This window comes from Opisthorchis viverrini, assembly GCF_000715545.1.
Source record: "Opisthorchis viverrini unplaced genomic scaffold opera_v5_26, whole genome shotgun sequence".
NCBI lineage: Eukaryota > Metazoa > Platyhelminthes > Trematoda > Opisthorchiida > Opisthorchiidae > Opisthorchis > Opisthorchis viverrini.
The window spans coordinates 1,150,762-1,173,366 of NW_008751683.1; the positions used below are offsets into that span (position 1 = coordinate 1,150,762).

The following is a 22,605-nucleotide window of genomic DNA, read 5'->3' on the forward strand; positions in this document are numbered from 1 at the left end:
GAGGGGGAAGAAAAAGTATGTGAAGGAGAAAGGAGGGAGGCGTCAGCAGTAGCCTGTTTTCGCTTACCCGCCCTGCTGTATGCAGCAAGTAAGGCGACCCGGCTGATGGCACCACGCGACGGCCGATGTGGCATGAGTTTATTTGTGTATGTGCAATTCATGGTTCTACGTGGGCTGGGCGCCTACACCTAGACAGGAGGACGATTAGGGTCTTCAACCAAAGCCTTTGGCTCAAAAGCCTAACCGCAAGGCAGCGGTGTTTGGCGGGAAATGCAAATGCATTACCATTTCTACGGAACAAGTCGCCACATGTTCCAACCCCCAACCTGGAGGGCCAGGAGACTGTGTTCGTCAGACCTCTAACCATTGACCAACCTGGTGTGAGAGACTCTGCGAATGTCGCGGGACACTCTCCAGTATAGCTCAATGGATCGCTGAGGTGCACAAACCGTCAGACCACGGTAAGGTCCAGCTTCTTCGTGACGGACCTGAATCCGAAACCCAATTGTACCTGAATCCAAAATCGGAGTCAATGATACAAAGTTTAAGCACCCATGTCAACTAGTTTACCGATTAGCGAGCCGCCCTTTGCGGCAGCGGGTGTTCGGTTGTGGGCGTGCCAAAGCAGCTTTCAAACAAATACTGCTGAAACTTTCTGAAAGAGGGGATGTCGATTTCCTGGATAACTGGACCGCACTGTACTTCTCTAAGACCTGTCTGAAGAAGAACGCCGAGAAGCAGGGATCCAACAAACAAAGCCACAATCACAATGCTAGGTGTAAGGTGGAATCATATTGGGTGCTTTTAGTGCTCAAACTCAGGCTACACCAATACCTAAGAATAATCAAACCACGCGCTAGAGAAACCTGCACAAATATACACTTTTCGAGCACCCTTAGGAGTAACGGGGAGGTCGAGGGTACCAAGCTCACTTACCTTGATCTCGTATTGACGTAAGAAAATAAGTGATTTGAATAAATAGAGGGCTTCGTCAATTATATCCTTCTCCAGGTCTGGCATAGCCGGGGCAGGCCCACGAAATTTCGTGCGCAAAGGAAGTAGGGCCATGTTGCCCACTGTATTGGAAGCCTGAACGAATTGTGAATGATAGCTCTGAGGAAGGAATAAGAGGGTAAAATTCACAGATTATTCGTGTACGACGGACCACAATGCATCGATCAAAAATACGCAATGAGAAGGTAAGGTGAGAAACACCCATTTCCAAGCTATGTGAACTTCGAAATTTCTTCAAAAGTAAGCCGATGCGTAAAGGAGTGAGTTGATGGCTGCAGTGGATTAGTGAGTAGATAACTAAGATATTTTGTCGTTTAGAGTGATATCGACAACCACAGCTCCTACAGGAGTGTTACCTGGATAACAAGTATAGGATGCCCAGCCAACAAAAGGTAGATGGGACGGTTGGCTACATTGCAGCCCATTAGCGTCCATCCAAGACGTGAACTCCAGCAGAGTACTGTGGTACCAAGATTTCTCGTTGGTCCACTTGATGGTGGCTTTACTGTCTAAATTAGCGGTTTTGATTAGTTTCTACAGTTAGCAGACGACTGAACTTGTTGACCACCTTAATTATAGGAGCCCTATGTGGTTCACCACTCCGAGCCTCCGAATTAAGATGTCGGTGTTTTAGTTAAAAAACATGAAAATACGAGGAAAATCCGCTTCGCTCTCTCACTTGATTTCAAAAATTTATCGTGTAACATTCGCGGATTAAATGCAAAAGCGACTCAGTTGACCAATTCATAAACTTCACCTCATCACCCTTTTAATTCCCCGAATTTCCCGGATCTGGTGGCCTCATGCGCTTACGGTTTTAAAACTATAAGCGCTTCTAGTGTTTCAGTTTTAACGGTTGTGTGCGCCAATATTTTCCTCCTTACCTGTTCCTCAAACTTTCACGCTGGACCTTCCTGCTATAGATTTTCAACTGTTTTGGGTTAAATTCAACTGTCTCCGATGTACAAGTTTTTTTTGCTGTACAACGAACGGCTGTATATTGAATGAAGATAACCCGTCCTCCCCTCTCTTTAGTAAACCTTGACTTCAGTCCGACTCGAGTGATGAAGTTTTCAACCCCGACGACTTCAAAGTTCACAATAACAAATCGCTTCCGTTTTCTTCCCACACAGATCCTCCCAGCCTTGTGGCTGAGTCCTTTTTCATCACCAGTTACCTTACCAAACTTGTTTGCCATCCCATCCGAATTCCTGATCTTAACCACCATATTGTCCAAACCCTTAACTTCGTCTTGACCTTCCATCAGTGTTAAACACTGATGTGTTGTTGATAATAATGCTAATAATACACCAGATCACGTTGTGGCCTCCTCTGTCACCTTAGATCCTCTGACCACTGTCTCATCGATCCTCCCCAGTCGACGTACGCTCGGAGTGTGCATCAATCTCTGTAGCAATAATCTTTGATTGTGTTGTCTTCCGGAAGACCCCCATTTTTTCAGAATCTAAGACTGTCCTGTGTGAGGTAATTTAACCGCTAGTTCTCCATGCAGATAGGCAATCAACTCGCTAAGGGTTTATCCATAGGTATTTCCAGGTATTAAACAAAGTACTAAGCCAGTATAGGCAGGTGTGCCCGTCCCTTAACACGGGCTGACCATGTAGCTGCACGTAACACATACTCAGCTACTGTCAACAGAGTCAAAGATGAATCCAATGTACCAAAGGTAGCCCAGCTATCAAAAGCACTCCATCCGATTCCTCCTGTATGAGCTCACAAGCTTCAACCTCATAAGCGAATGTTCCCATCCCCCCTCGATCTAAAGCTGTCATCTTGTTGTGGTGGTCCAACTTCAGTACTGCACTGGTCCTGTGGGCTACAGTGTAAGTCGTCCAGCTGTAGCACCCTTTCAGGGCCTAGTTGTCATGTCAACGGAGGGAGGCACGAGGGCTGTGATACTGTCAGGTCACCCAAGCCTAGACAAGAGCAGCTGAGATGCTGAGGTTGGGTTCGAACCACGGACATTCCTGTCCGTAAGGTGGTGCCATAGGAAAACCTAAAAATTATTGCTTCGCAGCTCAGGTTTTTAGTCAGAAACTCAAGGCGTGGTATTTCTGCCAAACTTCCTCCTTCAGCTATGTTGTCGGATCCCAAATCGTTGTACAGCGGAATAGTAAGAAGACGAAACCTTGGACACAACTATAATGTTCCGAACGACAGGCGATTTACAGAAAATGGAGAGCGACTGTTTAGGTTGGTTGCCAATCACCGTCTGTTACTGGCCAATGTGAGCTTCTAGCATCAAAGCTATCAGCTCTAATGCGTAAGTTCCAAGTTCCCGAAGCTGGACGCGCAATCGACTCCAGACTTCGGCTATCTTCCACGCTTTCCCCATTTTTAGCCCACAAACGTGCAACTTATGGAAGGTCTTTATTACATAACCACTTCAGATTCTGTTCAACCAAGTACGACCCACTGGAATAGATATGACTAGTCTAGTGTAATGCTGAATACGGGTTTGCGCGGAAAGGTTTGACGGAAAGATGTCAACAGTTTTTAATTGTCAGCTAGCGTCTATGGAAGAAAATACACAGAACATGGATATGGGAGTCCTGTCTGGACGAAATCCTCGTGCGTGTTCCGACAGACAAACAGCATCATATACTCCCAGATCTTATACGCCGCAAGAATACGCAAACTACACTCGTAGATGATGCTGACAACTCACAAACCAAAAACGGCGTACACGTCCTATTACGCTTTTCGAAAATGCGGAGCGTAACAATTGTTAAAACCATTCAACCAATTCGAAGCTGACTTAAGCATGCAGTCACTTCGCTCGGATACCCCGCTTCTAAAATGACCACAATACCCGTAAAACGTAAACAACCTTCTTCCTAAACTGCATCCTGCGACATTACACAGAGGCCGGTTAAGCGTCTATCAACTCCTTAGAGTATTAAGGACTTTTCCGTGGATAGGACGCTATTTTCAAAGTCGCCAGGATGAAATACCATGGGTGATCATTTCAGAAGCGTTTTGTTTATGTATAGACAGTTTGAGTGAGCCGTTGGCACGTTAATGAGCACTTTGCAGAATAAAATTTCTATTTCTTGTCCACCTTATGGCGGCAACTTCGGTCTTGTTTTAGTAGCGGTTCCCTAAACGCCACTGTTCGATGACACCGGTCAACTTTGGTAGACCAGTCCTTCATATTGTTGGTTTCGGAACAGGCTTTCTTAGGGACTGAGAAGTCCAAGGGACAGATCTGGACAGCCCGATGATGGACAGTTTTTGGTCCATAAATGTAGGGCCACGAAGGCTAATGCCAACAACGTCCAGGTGAACTATGACCCATATCCCGTTGGAGTCACAAGGATATAAACGGCATATGAAACCGTAGTTCTGTATCGACGGCCAGGATCGAATCATGCGGTACACAGCTGCAGAGTGTATCCGGTTTAATAGGACTAAGTTGACTCGTACTACGCGGGTATGGTGACCAGTATAACGCTGTACCTTCTGTTCCATACACTGCGAATACTCATGACCGCCCCAGCCAAACTTTCACGAACTCAAGAGAGACTAAGTCGATGACGGTGGCAGGGTATACACAGTGCGACTGTCATCTTACAGACATCCTGATGGTTACCAAGGGGCCCACTTTCACCAACTAATTCCTCTGGTCAAATCCCGAACAGGTTCCCAGCCCAACTTCCAAAAAAGACCGATAACGGTGAACTCGGTAGTTAAACGACGTTATATTCTTACGTCAGTGGAAGCTCGAAATTCACGCAGAAACTAACGACGGGAACAACGTTCCACTTCACGTGCCAATATAACACAAAAGCCACTCGGAAACCAAGACCCATGGTTAGTACCTTTTTACAGCGACTGCGAAATGTCTGGGAATTTAGTCAAACGCACCCTTCAATTCACAATCAGAACAAAACACGAATATAACTAACACCACAACTTTTCGGTTCTTCATTTTTGTGACTTATGAGGAGTTCACTAAAGGCTACGAAGGATTTTAATAATAAATATAACCTTAATTTGGTTTATATGCACTGGAAAAGCATTTTTAAGCGTTTGTTCCAGCCCATCTCCGTCTTTGTGTAAGGTGTAACGCTTTTTTAAATATAATCCCCGGCGACTTACACGGTCTCTACATGCATGTGAGGGGAGTGTTGTCGACACAAATCAGTGATAACTAAAGCACCATTCAGCGACCATGTATAAGTATACAGTCGAAAATGGGGTATGTATCATGCAGGTTCAATTTGTACGTGACAAACTGAGGATAAACTGTTTCTGATAGCATCAGCCTCAGAACACAACTCACGGTCATGGCAAGACTGTCAGCCTCTGGTCAGACAAACTCAAGACCACCAATTGGTCAAAAGCATCTGCGTCCCAGTAAACGTCATTCGCAACGTTCATTGGCCGATTTTACTCATCCGTCGCGGTAGCTCCCGGTGGATTCAGTGAAATTTGGATGATCCAAGATATTAGAACTTTCTAAATTGTTACCTCAGAGATTAATTTTCTGCTTCATCATCCGCCCGCGTCGGTTTTTGTCATTTAGCTACCCGAGCCCGGAACAGGGCAGAAGAGCACAAAGCTTGAGAGCAAAACCTAACAGCTACCCAGAGTCTCGCACTCGAAGATACAGACGTATCCCTCAGCGTTCCATAGGCTGACTGAATTTTCATTCCAGATTCGGCTTGTTTTTTCCGATCCTTATTCTTACGAACCGTCACGGAGAGCTCGGACTGTATCATGGTTTGTGTGCTTCCATAACCCGGTGGGTGACCATGGGGAGTGTGACGCTCACACAACCCCTCACGCCAGGTTGATAATGGCTAGAACCATGACTAAAAAGCCTCCTAGTGCCCGAGCACGGGGAGTGGATCAGTTTTGGCAATTAGATTTTTGAAAACATATGTTGTTCCAACGGTCTTATGCTAACCAACGCCGCCTTAGGGTACAACTTCTGAGCCACAGCTCCCGAATCGGCACTCTAAGAGTCCTCCTGTCCGGGTATGAGCTCTCTGACAGTGTTTTAACCTAATTCAGCCATTAAGTGCCCATCTAGAAATATTATTCTGCCACATCGCTCGTCGCGTAATGCTATCAGCCGGGCCTTATTCACTGCATACATTATGGTAGCAAAGCGAAAAACGGGCAAATACTGCTGCCTCCCTTTGCTCTGTCCCGCATGTTTTTCTCCGCATTATTTGCTTAGCAGCGATAGATCTGTGGCCTCATTCCTGAGGACTGACAGTTGGATTGGCCCCCACTCCCGTTAGCTGCAATATCCACAGATGACCCGGCCGCGACGGCCAAAGACGCTCGGAACTTTTATTTCAAACTAGGACACTCGGTCAGTCTTGCGGCCTTTACCGTCCGCATTCCTAAATAAGCCGGACAAAAGATTGCTGCCGCATGTACGCTGGACTCGCCTTCTACTGATGCTCGCTGGCTCTGACATGGAGATTCAAGGCTCAAGCACGGGTGTTCAATTGACCTCCCCACCGGTCTCCGCTTGCCTCTGAGTGCGAGCCACTTGTAACCCAGAAGCCGATAAGGCCGGTTCTGCTGTAGCTGGCATTGTTTCAAGACACCAAGTTAAAGGATCTCTGGCTGGATGGTTGCCCGTTGACAGCCGCTCCCATGCGGTTTTTGGCCACATCTGAGAGTATCCTAACAGTCCATTTCTGATCGTTGTGCCTGCTTACACGACAACATACTATGGCGGCGGAGGGTACGGCTTCAACCCGATTTACGGTCAGTTCATTCGAACGCCGGAAATCCCCGCGAAATTGGTTGACCCTTGTAACGTCCCCTATTGGGTTCTGATGCCCGCAAATCACGGGAACTCGGTGCAAATTGGCTCTAACGGAAATCGACTGGATATAACGCTGATATTCAGTGTGACATTAAACTCTCAGAGATGGTAAAGACACACAAATATCGCTTGAAGCATGGCGTTTAATTGTCTTTGTACTACGTGGCTAAAAACGACGTCGGGCAATTTTAAGACCAGATACGATATGAGTGTTATGTGTATTGCTCTCGTCCGCCACGCCCTTTTCACCCAATTTTGAGAAAGTAGCGGACAACGCAAGTTGTCATGAAGGCAAACACGCATTTCCTCCGTCGGCCGACGTCATTGGGCCTGAAACATTTGCTCGAAGTCTACGTTCGAAAGTTGCCAGGGTACGCCAGCCAAGTAATCATACCAGATCACGTGGTGAATAGCACAAAGTATGAGGTGTTCAATGATCAGCCACGAACCTAGTTGCTTGCCTTCATTCTGCGGGCTGCTAAAAATATACCAACCTCTGTCCATTGGGATACAGAAGTTTGCCTGAGACCTATTTCCAAAGTGCTTAATTCCCAAAAGTGGTTTAAATGGGTCATCTCTTCCCCTCACCCTAGTGATGGCAGAGAGTGTGTGAAAGAAATCTGCCCAGGATTATAGCACCTCGTTACATCTGACTGCTTTTCCCAACCCGATGCCAAGAGAAAAACTCGCCGACAAGAAACACTCTTTTAACACAAGCAAATGCATGCGAGTGTAAAAGTTACGATGGCACGGCGCCATCTAAAGGGTACATTTTGACATTGACCCAAGCTGTCTGACAGGCGTTCAGTCAACACCCATCAACATTCATCCTGCTTGCATGAAATCCTTGAGCGCTGATCGTATTCGGTCGTGCTTCTGTGGCGGGCCTTGTCACTCGTGGACTTCTGCTGAATTGACTGAATGATTAATCGTCCTGCTTCCTATCGGCTTTCTCATTAATATTTTGGTGAGGTTTCAAAATTTCCCTGGGTTTCGGACGTTCTGTGGTTGCTTTTAGTAATTGGGCTTTCTTTCCTTTTAGCAATCCAACCTAAGATAGTTGACGTGGGTCAAGTTCCAAAGGCTCCGCCAGTCTTCTGGCGCGATCTATACGTTGTCTTGGTTGCTGCAAAGGGATCGTCTTGGGTGGTCATATGGAGCGGTGGCTATTCGTGCTGATCTTGGGAGGTCAGATTGTGCGCATGTTGAGGTCTAGTAAATGTTATTATGCTTTTAGGATCGGGCACTCAGTCAGCAGCAAATGCCAACTCCATGCGGCAATGCCACACCCTGGTTGATGGAATACCCGCAAGAATTCACCTCTTGCCATTGACCGTGCCATCTTGCTCACTCGTTCCCTTACCCGCAGCTGCGAACAAACTCACCATCTAAACCCGGCCGGCTCCATGGTGCATCCATTTTAATCTGCTGAAACTTCCGTTCGGATGTTAACGTTTCGTTGAATTTCATTCTTTGCTCCTCTTAAAGTCGGCCATTTGCTGTGCAGTTCTCGTTCCGTCTCGTGAGTTAGCCCCATCTTTCTCCCCTGAGGAACTTTTACACCCAGCGCCACTATAACAACGAAACTGATGGATGTCTTCAGTTTCCAGGTTCATCGTCACTCTGAGATCGCCGCTACTACTTTTCCACAACTTGGTCGTCAATCTTTGCGCTTTTTGACAGGCAGTACCACATCACGATGGCCTGACATATCCACCTAACAAGTGAATTCCAAAAATAATTAAAGCTTACCACCTGAAGCATTCCTAGCAGCGTTCGTAGTGTTTTATGGGTTTCGGTGATCCAGGTGCGCCGGGAAACGGTCCCAATATCAGAAGCCCTGTCGAGCTGTAATCAAATCGTGCTTCCGTTTGCTGTGATTGTAAAGCACTTACAAAGAACACCGACAAGGCTATCAAATGTTGCAGCTATTACGTTGAAATGTGGTTCAGACGGGCCCCGTCTGCTTCGTTACCTTTGAGTCCAGATCCGCCTTTAGCTATCCACTCCGCTTAATGCGTATTACCTCTTCCTATCTAACCCCAACCAACGTAAAACAAGCAAAAAGTGGGTTTTTCATGCCTGAGAGCTTATTATACCCCTCGCAACCCATTCAGAACATGCACACAACAATGAGAAAGCCACTATTTGGCTCGATAGCTCACGCTCCGTCATCGTTTAGCCATGGTTCATACGCTCTGGCCACTTCCTTTCTGTCCGAATTTCCCAATGGCAGCTGCCGCTTCGTTTGACTCCGCGAAGTGCCTTTTCCAGAAACTGTTTGCCGTTCACTTGATAAAGTGACTGAGCTGCTTTATTAGCCTGGCTTTCTTCCGACGGATAGAATATCAGGTGGCTGGAGTTCTTTGCTAATGCACAAGCCGCAATTATGACTAGTCGGTGGTATGCCACTTTGCAGATCTGGTAGCATGCACGAGGGGTGAAAACCTCGTGTGTTGGTCGGTACGTGCTGCAGGGAGGGTAGCCCTGTAGGGTTGCACCATGGTGCGTTCGTATACCAGCCACCCGTCCAGTAACACTGGTGCTTCACCCATCGCCGTTGATTCCGAGCACGGCCTTTACTTCAGGAAATCAATAAGAGAGCACTGCTGTTTTTTGTTTTTTCACGCTGGGCTGGATTCGTCCAGGTTGTGTCATTTAACTGGCAAAGCTGCAGCTCCAGAAGATGAAAAAATAGGAAAGAAAATTTTGGCTTATTTATATTAAAAAAGAAAATTTGTAAAAAAACAGACGGAATAGCCTGGAGACTCCATGAACCCATATCTCACATCGACATGCGACCCTGTATAGCTGCTCTTGGCACCACACTCCACTTATCCAACCAAACAAAACATAAGCACCTACCACTACGTCAAGGGTGAACATATGCAATGAGAAAGATATGTATACAAAAGTTCCCAAACATCTGCTACTGGCATTCAGGACCAGTGCCCAGTGGCCTTTTATTCGCCATGCACCAAATGTTAACTTGAAGCAGTGCTTCAGGGACGAGTGACTACATCTCTTACACTTACTTTCTGTCCTGGCACTAAGTCATGTCATAAATACCAGATTAGCCACTCCATTATCTCGGAAGTTCACTCCCGCTAGCCCTTATACATCTGATTTCCCCAACCACACCGATACTGAGTGCTTATATCGGCTTTTACTAGATCCCTTGTACTTTAACATCGCATATTAGCAAACCCAATCCCTGGTCGCTAGTCTACTAAGTGCACATCCATCCTTATCCTATTCCATACACTTACTTGTTGGCATCACTCCAATCCCGACAGGCGACAAGTTTTTATTTCTTTAATAACACATATTATCCCATTACTATCTGTTCAAACTCACCATGCTTTAATAGTCTCATCCCATCCCCTCATATTCCCAAGCTTCGGCAACATCCAGTTTGGACGACCTGGTTAGGTGTTGTCCACTCCACCTGACCTATGATCTACATCCATAAGGTCCCCAAACGGACCAAAAACCCTGCCATCCTACATTGGGTTCGTTCGACCTTGTTTGCTTGGCAAGCCTGGAAAGAATTCCACTGCCCAAAGAACTGCCCATCCAAGCCCAATGACCTTAAAGTTGACGTCCGTTAAGGGGTTGTCTAAAAACCGAAGTATGTCAGGCCAATGATGGCACGGCACTGCCATGCCCGGTTTGATAGCACACCCGCGAATATTCCCTCCTGTCTATCAACAATACCTCCTTGTCCACCCGTTCCATTAACTGCAAATAAGACCGAGCCCCACACCTTACCCTAACTCCCCCCATAACATATTCATTCCAATCTGCTGAACTTTACTTCAGGAAATCAATAAGAGAGCACTGCTGTTTTTTGTTTTTTCACGCTGGGCTGGATTCGTCCAGGTTGTGTCATTTAACTGGCAAAGCTGCAGCTCCAGAAGATGAAAAAATAGGAAAGAAAATTTTGGCTTATTTATATTAAAAAAGAAAATTTGTAAAAAAACAGACGGAATAGCCTGGAGACTCCATGAACCCATATCTCACATCGACATGCGACCCTGTATAGCTGCTCTTGGCACCACACTCCACTTATCCAACCAAACAAAACATAAGCACCTACCACTACGTCAAGGGTGAACATATGCAATGAGAAAGATATGTATACAAAAGTTCCCAAACATCTGCTACTGGCATTCAGGACCAGTGCCCAGTGGCCTTTTATTCGCCATGCACCAAATGTTAACTTGAAGCAGTGCTTCAGGGACGAGTGACTACATCTCTTACACTTACTTTCTGTCCTGGCACTAAGTCATGTCATAAATACCAGATTAGCCACTCCATTATCTCGGAAGTTCACTCCCGCTAGCCCTTATACATCTGATTTCCCCAACCACACCGATACTGAGTGCTTATATCGGCTTTTACTAGATCCCTTGTACTTTAACATCGCATATTAGCAAACCCAATCCCTGGTCGCTAGTCTACTAAGTGCACATCCATCCTTATCCTATTCCATACACTTACTTGTTGGCATCACTCCAATCCCGACAGGCGACAAGTTTTTATTTCTTTAATAACACATATTATCCCATTACTATCTGTTCAAACTCACCATGCTTTAATAGTCTCATCCCATCCCCTCATATTCCCAAGCTTCGGCAACATCCAGTTTGGACGACCTGGTTAGGTGTTGTCCACTCCACCTGACCTATGATCTACATCCATAAGGTCCCCAAACGGACCAAAAACCCTGCCATCCTACATTGGGTTCGTTCGACCTTGTTTGCTTGGCAAGCCTGGAAAGAATTCCACTGCCCAAAGAACTGCCCATCCAAGCCCAATGACCTTAAAGTTGACGTCCGTTAAGGGGTTGTCTAAAAACCGAAGTATGTCAGGCCAATGATGGCACGGCACTGCCATGCCCGGTTTGATAGCACACCCGCGAATATTCCCTCCTGTCTATCAACAATACCTCCTTGTCCACCCGTTCCATTAACTGCAAATAAGACCGAGCCCCACACCTTACCCTAACTCCCCCCATAACATATTCATTCCAACCTGAATTAAACCATTTCTGTGAGTCTGCTTCCCGCAAAATTCAATAGCTTTCTATGCAGTTCGTGTTCCGGCTCGCGTGTTACAATCATCTCACTCTTCCAAAGAACTAATGTGTCAGACTTCACAACAGCGACACCAGTGAGTCTCTACAGTTGCATTGTAGACCATGCTTCTGAAACTCGTGTTACAACTTATCCGCTTTGCCGAACCTTCAACTTTCTCATTCCCACTTACGCTTTTAGTACCCCTGGCCATGAGCCCAAAAGTCCGAGGTCACGAGGCCTAAGCGGTTGTTTCAGGTTCTACTTCAATCTGACCTGCTGGATGACGCCAAATCTGCCGCTTCACCTAAACTGATGTTCTGGTTTCTTGTTTTTCACCGTTACATCTTTCCTATCATCTGTTAGGCAGGAGGTCGCTTATTTTGCCCTGCCCCGCTTTGTTTTTTCGCCCGCTACCTTCAAATCTTAACGATCCGACCTCACTCGATATTCTCTCCAAAAATGCATGTTAACTGTGCTTCCCTGCCCTTGCCGTTGGTGACGACGTCTAAATCGGATAATGCCCAAAACCCTATGGCGCTATCTCTTCTCCCACCCCTCTGTGCCCACAACCCCCGCCAGTCACCGTTTTGTTCTGTGAGACCTGGACATATTTCTGCAAGCACCTGCACCATTATTTCGCTCTCTACACCTGACAACGTTCACCTTTTATATCCTTGAATAGAATAAAGGGTCTATGCACAAAGGAATGCTGGTTTCTGGAAAGATATACACCACATGACGCCCGCTGTCCATGCCATCTGTTTTCGGGAAGGCGTATGACTACTCCTTATGCGCCACCGACGTGTTGCTCAAACAGGACTCCCCCCAAAGGGTTAGTCGTGACCCCCACGGGTGTCCCTCTCTGTGAAACGCTGATAAAGCGAGTGTCGTTTTCCGGATTCCAACGGAACGCGTCAGCATTTAAGAGGTTTGGTTGGGACCGGGATCACATGCTCTAATTCATTGAAATCAGACTATCACTTACTTATTAAACCAGACCGATAGCCACTTCTAGTGTTATTTCTATATGTACTGACCTATGATTCATCGGCTACAAAATGCTGCATCCAAGACGATGCCTTTTGCTGTTTCAGAAGAGCGTTGCACTGTAATTTTGTTGGCCCCCGTTTACGGCTAGTCGGTCGCAAATAAATGAGTTACCTGATGGTTGTGGACAAAGTGACAAACAGGCAAACTAGGACTGGACTGTCACCCCGTGGTGAACCGGCTTACATCATGAAACGTCTCAATCCACCAGCGTACGCTTATTCATCAAGTGGATACGGATATCGTCTGCCATACCTCCAGCACAGCACTTCATAGCTCTTCCCCGAAAGATATGGGTAAATAGAAATGTACAGCAATCTAGAGAAAGACTCCTTTAAAGTCCAGCCGGGACCGTAAGATATGGTAACCAAAGTATTTACTCAGGAAGTAGAAAGGAAGTACCCCTCACTGAATGTGTCTAGCGAACTGCCACGAATACGGTTGCCGGTCATAAATCCGTGAACTATAAAACGAGTCTCTTGGCGCTTGACCTCTTTCGAATGGAATAGCATCCCATCTGAGGAGACCCAATCCTTATTTACGCCCTGTTTGAACAAGGTTTGGCCAAAATGTTTTTCATCGTTGACCTGGCAAATACACGCGGGAGATTTTCAAGCTCACAGCGCATACTTTCATTGGCGAAATCTTTCCACACTTGGAGTAGTTGCTGCGTGGAATGACTTTCCTCAAGAGGTTGTCCACGCCCCACCTGGCACCGGCAGTTGCTGAACGACAAGAGCAAAACTGACTCAGTAAACTTGAGCGGAAGTCTTGATCCTGTGTATCAATCTGTGAATCCGTGAATCCGTGAATCCGTGAATCCGTGAATCCGTGATACTTTTAATACCGAACTGGAAGTGAAACATGCGAGTAGGACTAATCCAAACATATTTCAGCAAACGTAAAGCAGGTCATGGAACTGATTGCTTTGAGTATGTATGCGTAATATTGCATTTATATAACTTTTTGCCATCTCGAAAAGCTGACTATAAACCCTGTCTGCTGCCCACATACTGACTTTACTTTATGTGTGCTAGTGGATTTCTGATTCTTCAAGGTCATCACGGTAGTTCACATTGGCCTCGTGATACGGTGTTCCTACCGCCTGTATTCTTATCTCATCCAAGGTGAGTTCTCTGTCCCCGTTCTTTGAGTCTACTGAGCGTCGAGAGCATCCGAGACTGGGCAACATAGTCTAGTCCGCGTGCCGAGCCATCAGTTGCCCCACCAAGTCACTGGTCGGCGGAACTAACCGGCCGCCGTCGTTCTGTCACAATGCTAGTGGCTCCGATATAAATTAGCAAGGTAATATTCGACAACCAAACTCCACCTTCGAGGATCTGGTTGGAGTAATGGTGTGCACACATGCAGCCGCTAGTCCTGGGTCGAACTTCGTTTTTTGTTTGCATCAAGGGCCTACCCTGCTTATAAGCAGGTGTGTGTACACTACAGTGTAAATGTTAAAATTCTGGGAAATTTCAGATTTTTGTCGCCGGTGGGTGCTGGGTAGGGTGGTCGCGCGGATCCCCGGGGTCCTTTGACAAGTGCGAAACAAAGTCGGCCAAAGAACGAGCGATGGCCGCGTGTGTGCATGCCACATTGCTCCATTACTATCACCGGACGCTCGGTATTTGACAAATATTAGTCCCCGATTGGAATTCGGATCATTTGCATTGGGACTGTTTGTGGGTTTCGGTTGACTGTCAGTGTTTGTTGGTCGCATAGAGAAAACCATCACCCTGTTAAATCACCATACGGGGCTCAATCCCTTGCTAACGTCTCAATATTCGTACTCAATCGTGATGTTGATGCTCCAGCTCTGCTGGACTAGAAACATTGGCTTCCCCAATTGTTGAAATACTCAAAATCCTGTCAGACGACAACCCTGTTAGTTCTTCTGACCCGGATAGCATCAACTCGGAAGGTTCCTTAGGAATATATCGACGTACCGATCTTCCCACGTCAGTTTATTCGGGTCCTCCCACCGCCTGGGGTGTATACCTGTTACGGTTCGGTCACGCAGCGAGCAAACAATATGATATGCGGATTGTGGCAATACTCTATCCCCAGCTATGTTGCTTGATCTAGACTCCTAGCACGGCGGATGGTAAGAAGACGAAAAACCTCGGACACAAACTTTAATGATAAAAAAACACGCGATCAACAGGCGATGCCCCGAGCCGAAGTCAGTAAAAAGATGGTATCGTGTAAATAAGTGGTCGGATTTAAATTTCTTGGACTATCAATAGGCCATTGATTTATTCGTAGTTTGACCTTGAAGATGCCGGAAGTTCGCTAGCACACAAAAATACAGCGTTTTTTGGGGGATATTGATATCCCCAACACCCCTTGTGAAAAGTCAGTAACATACTCGACGGGGGTTGACCTGGATACATTCCGGCTGGCGGCGGCGTCGGTCTGTCCACCGCCTGGGAAGAAGTATTGGATCAAATACCGAGCTGCCGATCACACTCTCCTCTTTCGAAGCTGTCTCAGTTTTCAGCTCAAAAGTATCGAGCAATATGTCCAACGGTACGGTACCCGAACATACTTGAGTTTCCGGCGTGCTGTTAAAGCGGATTTGGTTTTGATGTCTGGTCCAGGTGTCTTGGCCAACCGACACGTCGTACATTACACTACCGCGTTTGCGCAGGATACGACCTGCAATCCATGAATCATGCCCTGGGCGATAGTCACGGACAAGCACGGGCGTTCCCACCTTGAATGGGGTTCCAACTACCACCGGTATGGACCTTGACTCAGTAGGTTGTGTTGGCAACATGGAAGAATGCACAGTTCTAAGTTTACGGCCCATAAGTGCCTCTGCAGGTGACTGGGTCGTTCGGTACACAAACAGGAATCTCTGAAGGGCTTCGACGGATGTCTCCCCTCGAGCTTTAAGCAAAGCCCTCTTTCTGCTTGACTGTTCGATTGTGGGTGGTACGGTGGTGAACGAACGTGTGTTATCGCATGTCGAGTGCAGAAGTCGCGGAACTCAGCAGAGGTGAACTGCGAACCATTGTCTGAGACTATGGACTCCGGTAATCCATGCTGACTGAAAATGTTGGATAACACTCTCAGCGTACTAGATGTTGTTGGAGATGACACCGGAACGATTTCTGGCCACTTGGAAAAAGCGTCAATCAAAACCAAATAAAAAGTGCCATTTATCGGTCCTGCGTAATCAATGTGGATCCGAGACCAGGGCTTTTCAGGTCGAGGCCAGGGAACCGGTGGTTGGTGTGGCGGATTCTTTGAAGCTTGTTGACATCGGGAGCAGCGTTTTACAAAATCAGTGATGTGCTGGTCCATGTGCGGCCAGTATGCGTAACTGCGAGCTATTGACTTCATACGGTTGATTCCTGGATGTCCAGAATGGAACTGACGAAGAACTCGATGGCGTAAAGGTTGCGGAATCACCACGCGATCTCCAAACATTAAACAATCTTTTACGATCGCTAATGCATCTCGGCGATGAAAGAGCTGTCGAAGGGAATCATCTTTGAGATTCGAAGGCCACCGAGAATTCATGAATCGGATCACCTTTTGAAGCGTTCCATCAGCTGTGGTAGCTCTTTGAACCTCTGTTACTGTCACGGGCAAGGCACGAACGGACTGGACCAACTGTGGGTCGGCTGGGTCCTCAAATGCAACATGCGCAATAACCGTGTCTTCTTCGGGTGTTGGCTGGTTGTTGATCAGGCGAGGTAATGCATCGGCCTGACCGAAGTCGGTGGTGCGCCGATATTGAATATCGAAGTCATACCCCAGCACAATCAGAGCCCATCTTTGCAGGTGTTTGGCAGAGTGCGCTGGAACACCTTTCTTTGAACCAAAAATGGGGAGTATTGGTTTGTGATCGGCGAGTAGAGTGAAACGGCGACCATACATCAATTTGTGGAAACGCCGAACCGCAAACAATACCACAGTCTCATATGCGACTTCTAACTCCATATATAATGTAGGAGCCCAACTGAATGTCGTTCCATTGACCTCACATGCACCCCTTGCACAATCTTGAAAAAAAATGCAAACAGACTCCTGTTTAATTACCCCCTCATCAATAAACTTCATTATCCAATTTACAGCGTTATCATATTTGGCCAGATCATGTTGAGTGAATCGTCACGAAAGTGGGAAGCGCCATTATTTATTATTATTCATTTATTTATTATTATGCACCCAATGATTCTAATGCTCGATGACGGTTTTTGAATTCATCTGCATGACCTTCAGTGTGCTCTGAAGACCGATATTAGGAGATGTGAATGAATATATATACCGTGCAAACTGAGATGGATATCTTGATGGTTCTCACGGAGCAGACAACTCAGGACGACACTGTTAACCCTGTTTTGGGTCTGTGTCCAACACTGCCTGTCCCTCTTTGGTAGAAACTTCAGACAAGTGCCGTTACTCACCTTGACTTCTACCTTCCACTACTCCAAAATGGACGGATTGAGCCATAGAGGGACGTTATCCAACACTAACTCCTGCCCGACCCCCCTGTCTGGATTTGTATCAGGTCGTTATTTGCGTCAATTCTCCAGTGCGATTCCGTGGAAATGGAGTCAATCGATCATTATTATTTACAGAGGCTTGACGAACCAGCAAGTTAACGAAATGAAGCAGGTTGGCGCAGTTGGGAGTATATATGAGCATTTTTATCTAATATTCTACGGTTTGGTAACATGGGCAGCGCACGCTCAGGACGTCATGGGTGTCTTCAGTGTCTTCAGGTCGCCTTACCCGTGTCTTGTGGGAACGCCAAATCAGTATTATTGATGGACATCGCATAACTTTCGGAAGAAATAACTCGTCCACGGTAGATGAGCTGATCGCATTTCACAGTTCGCTCACGTGCTCCGTATCTCATTTAACCGACTTTTTTGAAGGACTTTTCTAACAACCACACAAAGGGAGGAAACGTACCAGGGCTGGTCAAACAGTGAATTGGCAACGAAGCATAACATCAGTTACCAGCAAACTCAGTTGCGCTAGTCATTAATGCCTCCGGAGACGGGACACGGCGATGGTCAGGACATCGTCAGACAGCTAAATCGTACCGTCACTGGCGTTCATGCATTCAAGATGTTGATTTCAATGCATAGCTCCCCTCCTGACCTGCTAGATAAAAAGTCCGATGACACCTCTGTATTTACGGATTAATTATATCACCTACCACCTCCAATACGTAGGTATCTACTCCCACATCCCCAAATAACCGGTTGACAAAACTGGGCTAGTCATAACCACTGTACGGCAAGTACGCGGTTTTTACAGATATTAATAATAGTAATAATAGTAATAATAATAATGATTGCGATAATGTTGTTTCATTTGATCTGCAAACGGGACCTGGGAAACCGTCGATTGTCAAGTGAAAGATATGAAAAATGTAGCATACAGTAAAACTGGCGTGTAGATAGCTGAGTGAGTCATATATCACAAGTCTAATCGCCCTTTATATTTTTCATATGACACGTCCCGATGTAGTCGCAATGTGTAGGTTCAGATCTCCCACCAGTCTAGAACGCTTCTGCTTTGAAACCCTACCGAGCTCTTGGTACAGATGTTTCCACCAGCATTATTCAAAGGTGGTTGTGAATATCTGTATTCTGTTTCTTTGAGACAGCCTGTTTCTGGGGACGGTCAGTTCCAGTCATTGCACACTTGTTTGGGGAAGTACCTGAAGCGACCAACGCGAAGAATTTGAAGCTCATCGTGTTGTGACAGTTTGCGTAACTTGACAGCCTACTGAAGCTGTTCACGCAGCATCTACAGAGTAAATTATCAGGTTGGTGAGTGGAATAATGCCTTAGAATCAAATTTCTGGCCTTCCAATTATGAGGTTGGGTCGAGGGTGGCCAACTTGTTTCTTAAAATTCTGACTACGGTCATAATCCTACGCCAAATGCTGCTACCTTGCAACCGGGATTTCGAACCAAAAGCTTTGGTTGAGGACTATAATCTCTAAGTTTGGACACTGACAATATCCCAGCCTTCGTACAACTATGAGGTACACAAACAAAGCTACCCCCACTCTACGTCGACCGTTGTTCGGTGAAATCAAACAGGTCGCCTTACCCACTTCCACACAGTTGGAGGGATAAGCAAAAACATGTGAAGTAATTGACATCTTCAGCAAAAAAAAGTCATTCAACGGTAGCACCTTTTCCGTGCCCAACGGCCATGCCACCAGAAGGGAGAACGAGTGCTGGGATACTGCTAGGTTGCCCAAGCCTAGTCCAGATGCAGAGGTCGGGTTCGAACCACGGACCTTCGGTTTGTAAATTCACGCGATCTCGCCCCCTTCCTAAGTAAAGTGGCTGGACTTATACCGCAACGTTGGATGACGACTCACTGTTTGTGGCCGCCCCGTATGACTGGTACCAACCAGCTGATTTTGACTGAACGTATGAAGTAGTGTGACACCTAGAGGTAAATGCTTTGCAGAAATTTCTGATTCACCTGTTATTGTGATCTTTGAATGGTCTCTGATTAAGATCCTTTCGATTGTTTTTAGTGCGTTAATTCGAATGTTCTCGGCTGCACGCGCTTCTCAGCAGTCGGCGTGCCTTGTCCGCCGGTTACAACAACCGGTTTCACGCTACCACAAGAACGTTATTGATCATTATGAGAACCCAAGAAATGTAGGATCATTGGACAAGGCAGACAAATCCGTCGGTACTGGGCTTGTGGGGGCGCCTGCCTGTGGTGATGTGATGAAGTTGCAAATCAAGGCAAGTAACACATTGCTGCACGAACTTACTCGTCATTTGTTTCCGATTTCCACGGGTTACACCGGAAGATGGTGACTACTCAGTCGGACGTAGCTGTCGGGCTTTGCTATTCCACTCGAGATAGTTGGGGCATTGGGTCTACGAAGAGGTCCTTGATTCGAATACGCTCTAATGATTTCGCAGGAGAATCATCTTTCTTTATTAATTTAATCGTAGGGGAAAGCGACTGCGGTTTTCGTCTGATGTTTATCTTCACACTGGCGAAACGGATTCATTTAGGGATCGGACATTCCACCTGTTTTTCTCCTTTTTAATCTTGTGTTCATGATGGTTCGGTTACTCTTTTTACCACGACGAAATGAGCCCAAGGTTGGTCATACGCATTTGGCACATGATTCTGCTTGTTTGTTCCAAGGATCTAACGAGTATTCGTAACTTGATAAAGAACACTTCTTCCAGAGCTATTGTTACAATTACTTTTGGATATTAATGTTCTGATAACTCACCTATGTCGGAAGTATTTCCAGCGAAAACAAGTAATGTAGGCCCACGGGTTTTGTTACTCAGTTTAATCCAAGCTGTAAAAGTCGGCCAGGGAAGTGGAAAACGGCCAATCATCTCCTTGGTAGATCAGCTTATGCCTTAATTTTGGTACTGGTTTTCAGGAATTGTCTTGTGATAGCCCTAATCTATTTGTTTTCCCATCCGCCGCCCCATTGGCATTCACTCATTTTTCTGATGACAGGGAGTACTCATTTTCCTCGTTAGTTATCGGATAACTGTATTGGTTACTGAGAAGCACTAAATAATCATCTGTTCGAGGCGGCATGGATAAGGTAAAGTCACAGCAAGGTCGTTTGTCCCTCAGGACAGACTCTTCTTTTGAAAAAGATTTCGGTCAGACAAGATGACTTGTATTATCTTACAAGGACGTAGTAACTCGGCTTCCACCCTGTCACCTCTGAGGAACGATGGTTAACTTTTGAGGGGAACAGATGGTGTCAAACGGTGGTGAAGCTGAAGTGGAAGTTTCAGTTTCAGCGCAATGCAAACTGGACCACGGTGTACTCAACTGATGAACTGGTAAGATTTCGACGTATGTAGGTTTTCAGATTCAGCGAATTTGAAAGATAAGGTCGGACAGAGTACCAGAAACCGTTTACCAAATTTTGTGGACTACTGCAAATACTGTGTTGCACAAACTGGTCAAAACTATCTGCAATGGTTGGGATATACGAAGGTCAAGAAGCACCTAAACTGATTCTAGAAAAGGGTGAGCTCTTGGCATGCGAAAACACGTGAGAAGCAAGGAATATACTAAGAGAGTGACACTCCGCTGCAAACTCAGTAACTGTGGAAATCTATCAAACCTACGTACTTCGTAATCAAAGGATCAACTTAATCGGATGGCGTGAAGGAAACTGACTACTATCAGACGTACGGATCACTTGGTAAGAGTAGCAACTCTGGAACTAACAAGACAGAGATCACCGGGTCTAAGCAAGAGAGGTGAATCTCAGACGTCGACAACGAACGATCCAACCAAGTGGACCGACCATTCAGACCACCTATCATAATCGGAGGTTGCTCCCAGTCGGAAGACACACAAACATATGCGCAGCACTGCTTTACGTCTGCACGCCGATGCATTATCAACTTATTGTGCGCTGATGATTGTTGCGCACTCGAATGATTGTGCCAGAAACAGAGAACGAGGATTGCCGAATGATTAGCTTTAATCTTCTATCAATTTCAGTACATTAGGAAGCACAATTAGCTCAACGAATAGCGAGTAAAAAGTTAAACACAACGTCAGTATATAACATTCTTCCCCGCCGGAGGGATTATTGTCAGGAGAATATAAATTAGGCTTCGCGGTTTCGAAGATTATACGGTCGAACACGTTGTTGGTCTGTGATGTACTGTAGGACATTCCGTGGAACTTCACTGGGTTGTTCTGGTGGTGCCGTTTCGCCTCCAGGAGGATCAAGCGAGTGTGATTGAGTCTCGTCTGGAGGAGCTGCTATACTTTCGATTGATTCAGTTAAATAGACATCTGAGATATTCGGTGCTTTGGGTGCCAGATATCTAAGGGAAACAGTTTCTTCCTTTCCGTTCGGGAAACGAACGCAGGCATACTGCGGGTTGCAATTAACAATTTCCACCTCTTCCACTAACGGATCGTGTTTGGAAGAACGTGTCATCCTTTTTAACAGAACGGGGCCTGGAGTCGATAACCAAGTCGGAAGAGAGGTGCCGTACGTTGACTTCCGGTGGAAGTTAAGAAATCTTTCGTGTGGTGTTGTGTTAGTAGCGGTGCACAATAAGAAGCGAACAGAGTGCAAAGCATCTAGAAGCACACATTCCCACTCGGTAATGTCCCGTTGTTGGGTCTCCAACGCCAGAGTGATAGACTTCCAAAGAGTACCGTTAAGCCGTTCGACTTGTCCGTTACCGCGCGGATTGTATGGGGTAGTTCGACTGGTTGCCACACCCCTGTCGTGAAGAAACGTTTGTACTTCACCTGACATGAAAGCTCCACCACGATCAGAATGGACGTATGAGGGCATTCCGAACAAAGAGAACAACTGATTAAAACACTTGATCACGGTGGATGAGGACACATCCGTACACGCGAAGGCGAATGGGAAACGAGAGTACTCGTCGATCATTGTTAGAAGGTATTTGTTGTGGGAGGTCGATGGAAGTGGGCCTTTAAAATCTATGCTGACGCGTTCAAACGGCTGTGTAGCTTTAATAAGATTGCCAAAAGGGTGATTGAGGAAACGAGGCTTCAATTCGGAACAAATACTACATTGATTTGTAATCGCCTCAACATCCTCAATCGAAAAGGGCAAATTTTTTTGAGCGAACAAAACGAAGCATCCGCGTGATACCGGGGTGACAT

General features: G+C 46.2%; 2 protein-coding genes across 2 annotated transcripts in view; one reads left to right on the plus strand and one right to left on the minus strand.

The window, feature by feature from the left end:
* Positions 1 to 5,454, minus strand: part of T265_02272 (hypothetical protein) — a gene marked incomplete at both ends in the record, with an annotated part of 22,269 nt that extends 16,815 nt beyond the window's left edge. The window contains 2 exons of the mRNA XM_009166476.1: positions 937 to 1,113; positions 5,321 to 5,454. Of these exons, the coding sequence (XP_009164740.1) occupies positions 937 to 1,113; positions 5,321 to 5,326 (183 nt within the window). The remainder of the gene's footprint in view (positions 1 to 936; positions 1,114 to 5,320) is intronic.
* A 14,039-nt stretch (positions 5,455 to 19,493) lies between these two features.
* The window catches only part of T265_02273 (hypothetical protein), a gene marked incomplete at both ends in the record, with an annotated part of 8,667 nt that continues 5,555 nt past the window's right edge, over positions 19,494 to 22,605 (plus strand). Inside the window, one exon of the mRNA XM_009166477.1 lies at positions 19,494 to 19,701. Coding sequence (XP_009164741.1) covers positions 19,494 to 19,701 — 208 coding nt within the window. The remainder of the gene's footprint in view (positions 19,702 to 22,605) is intronic.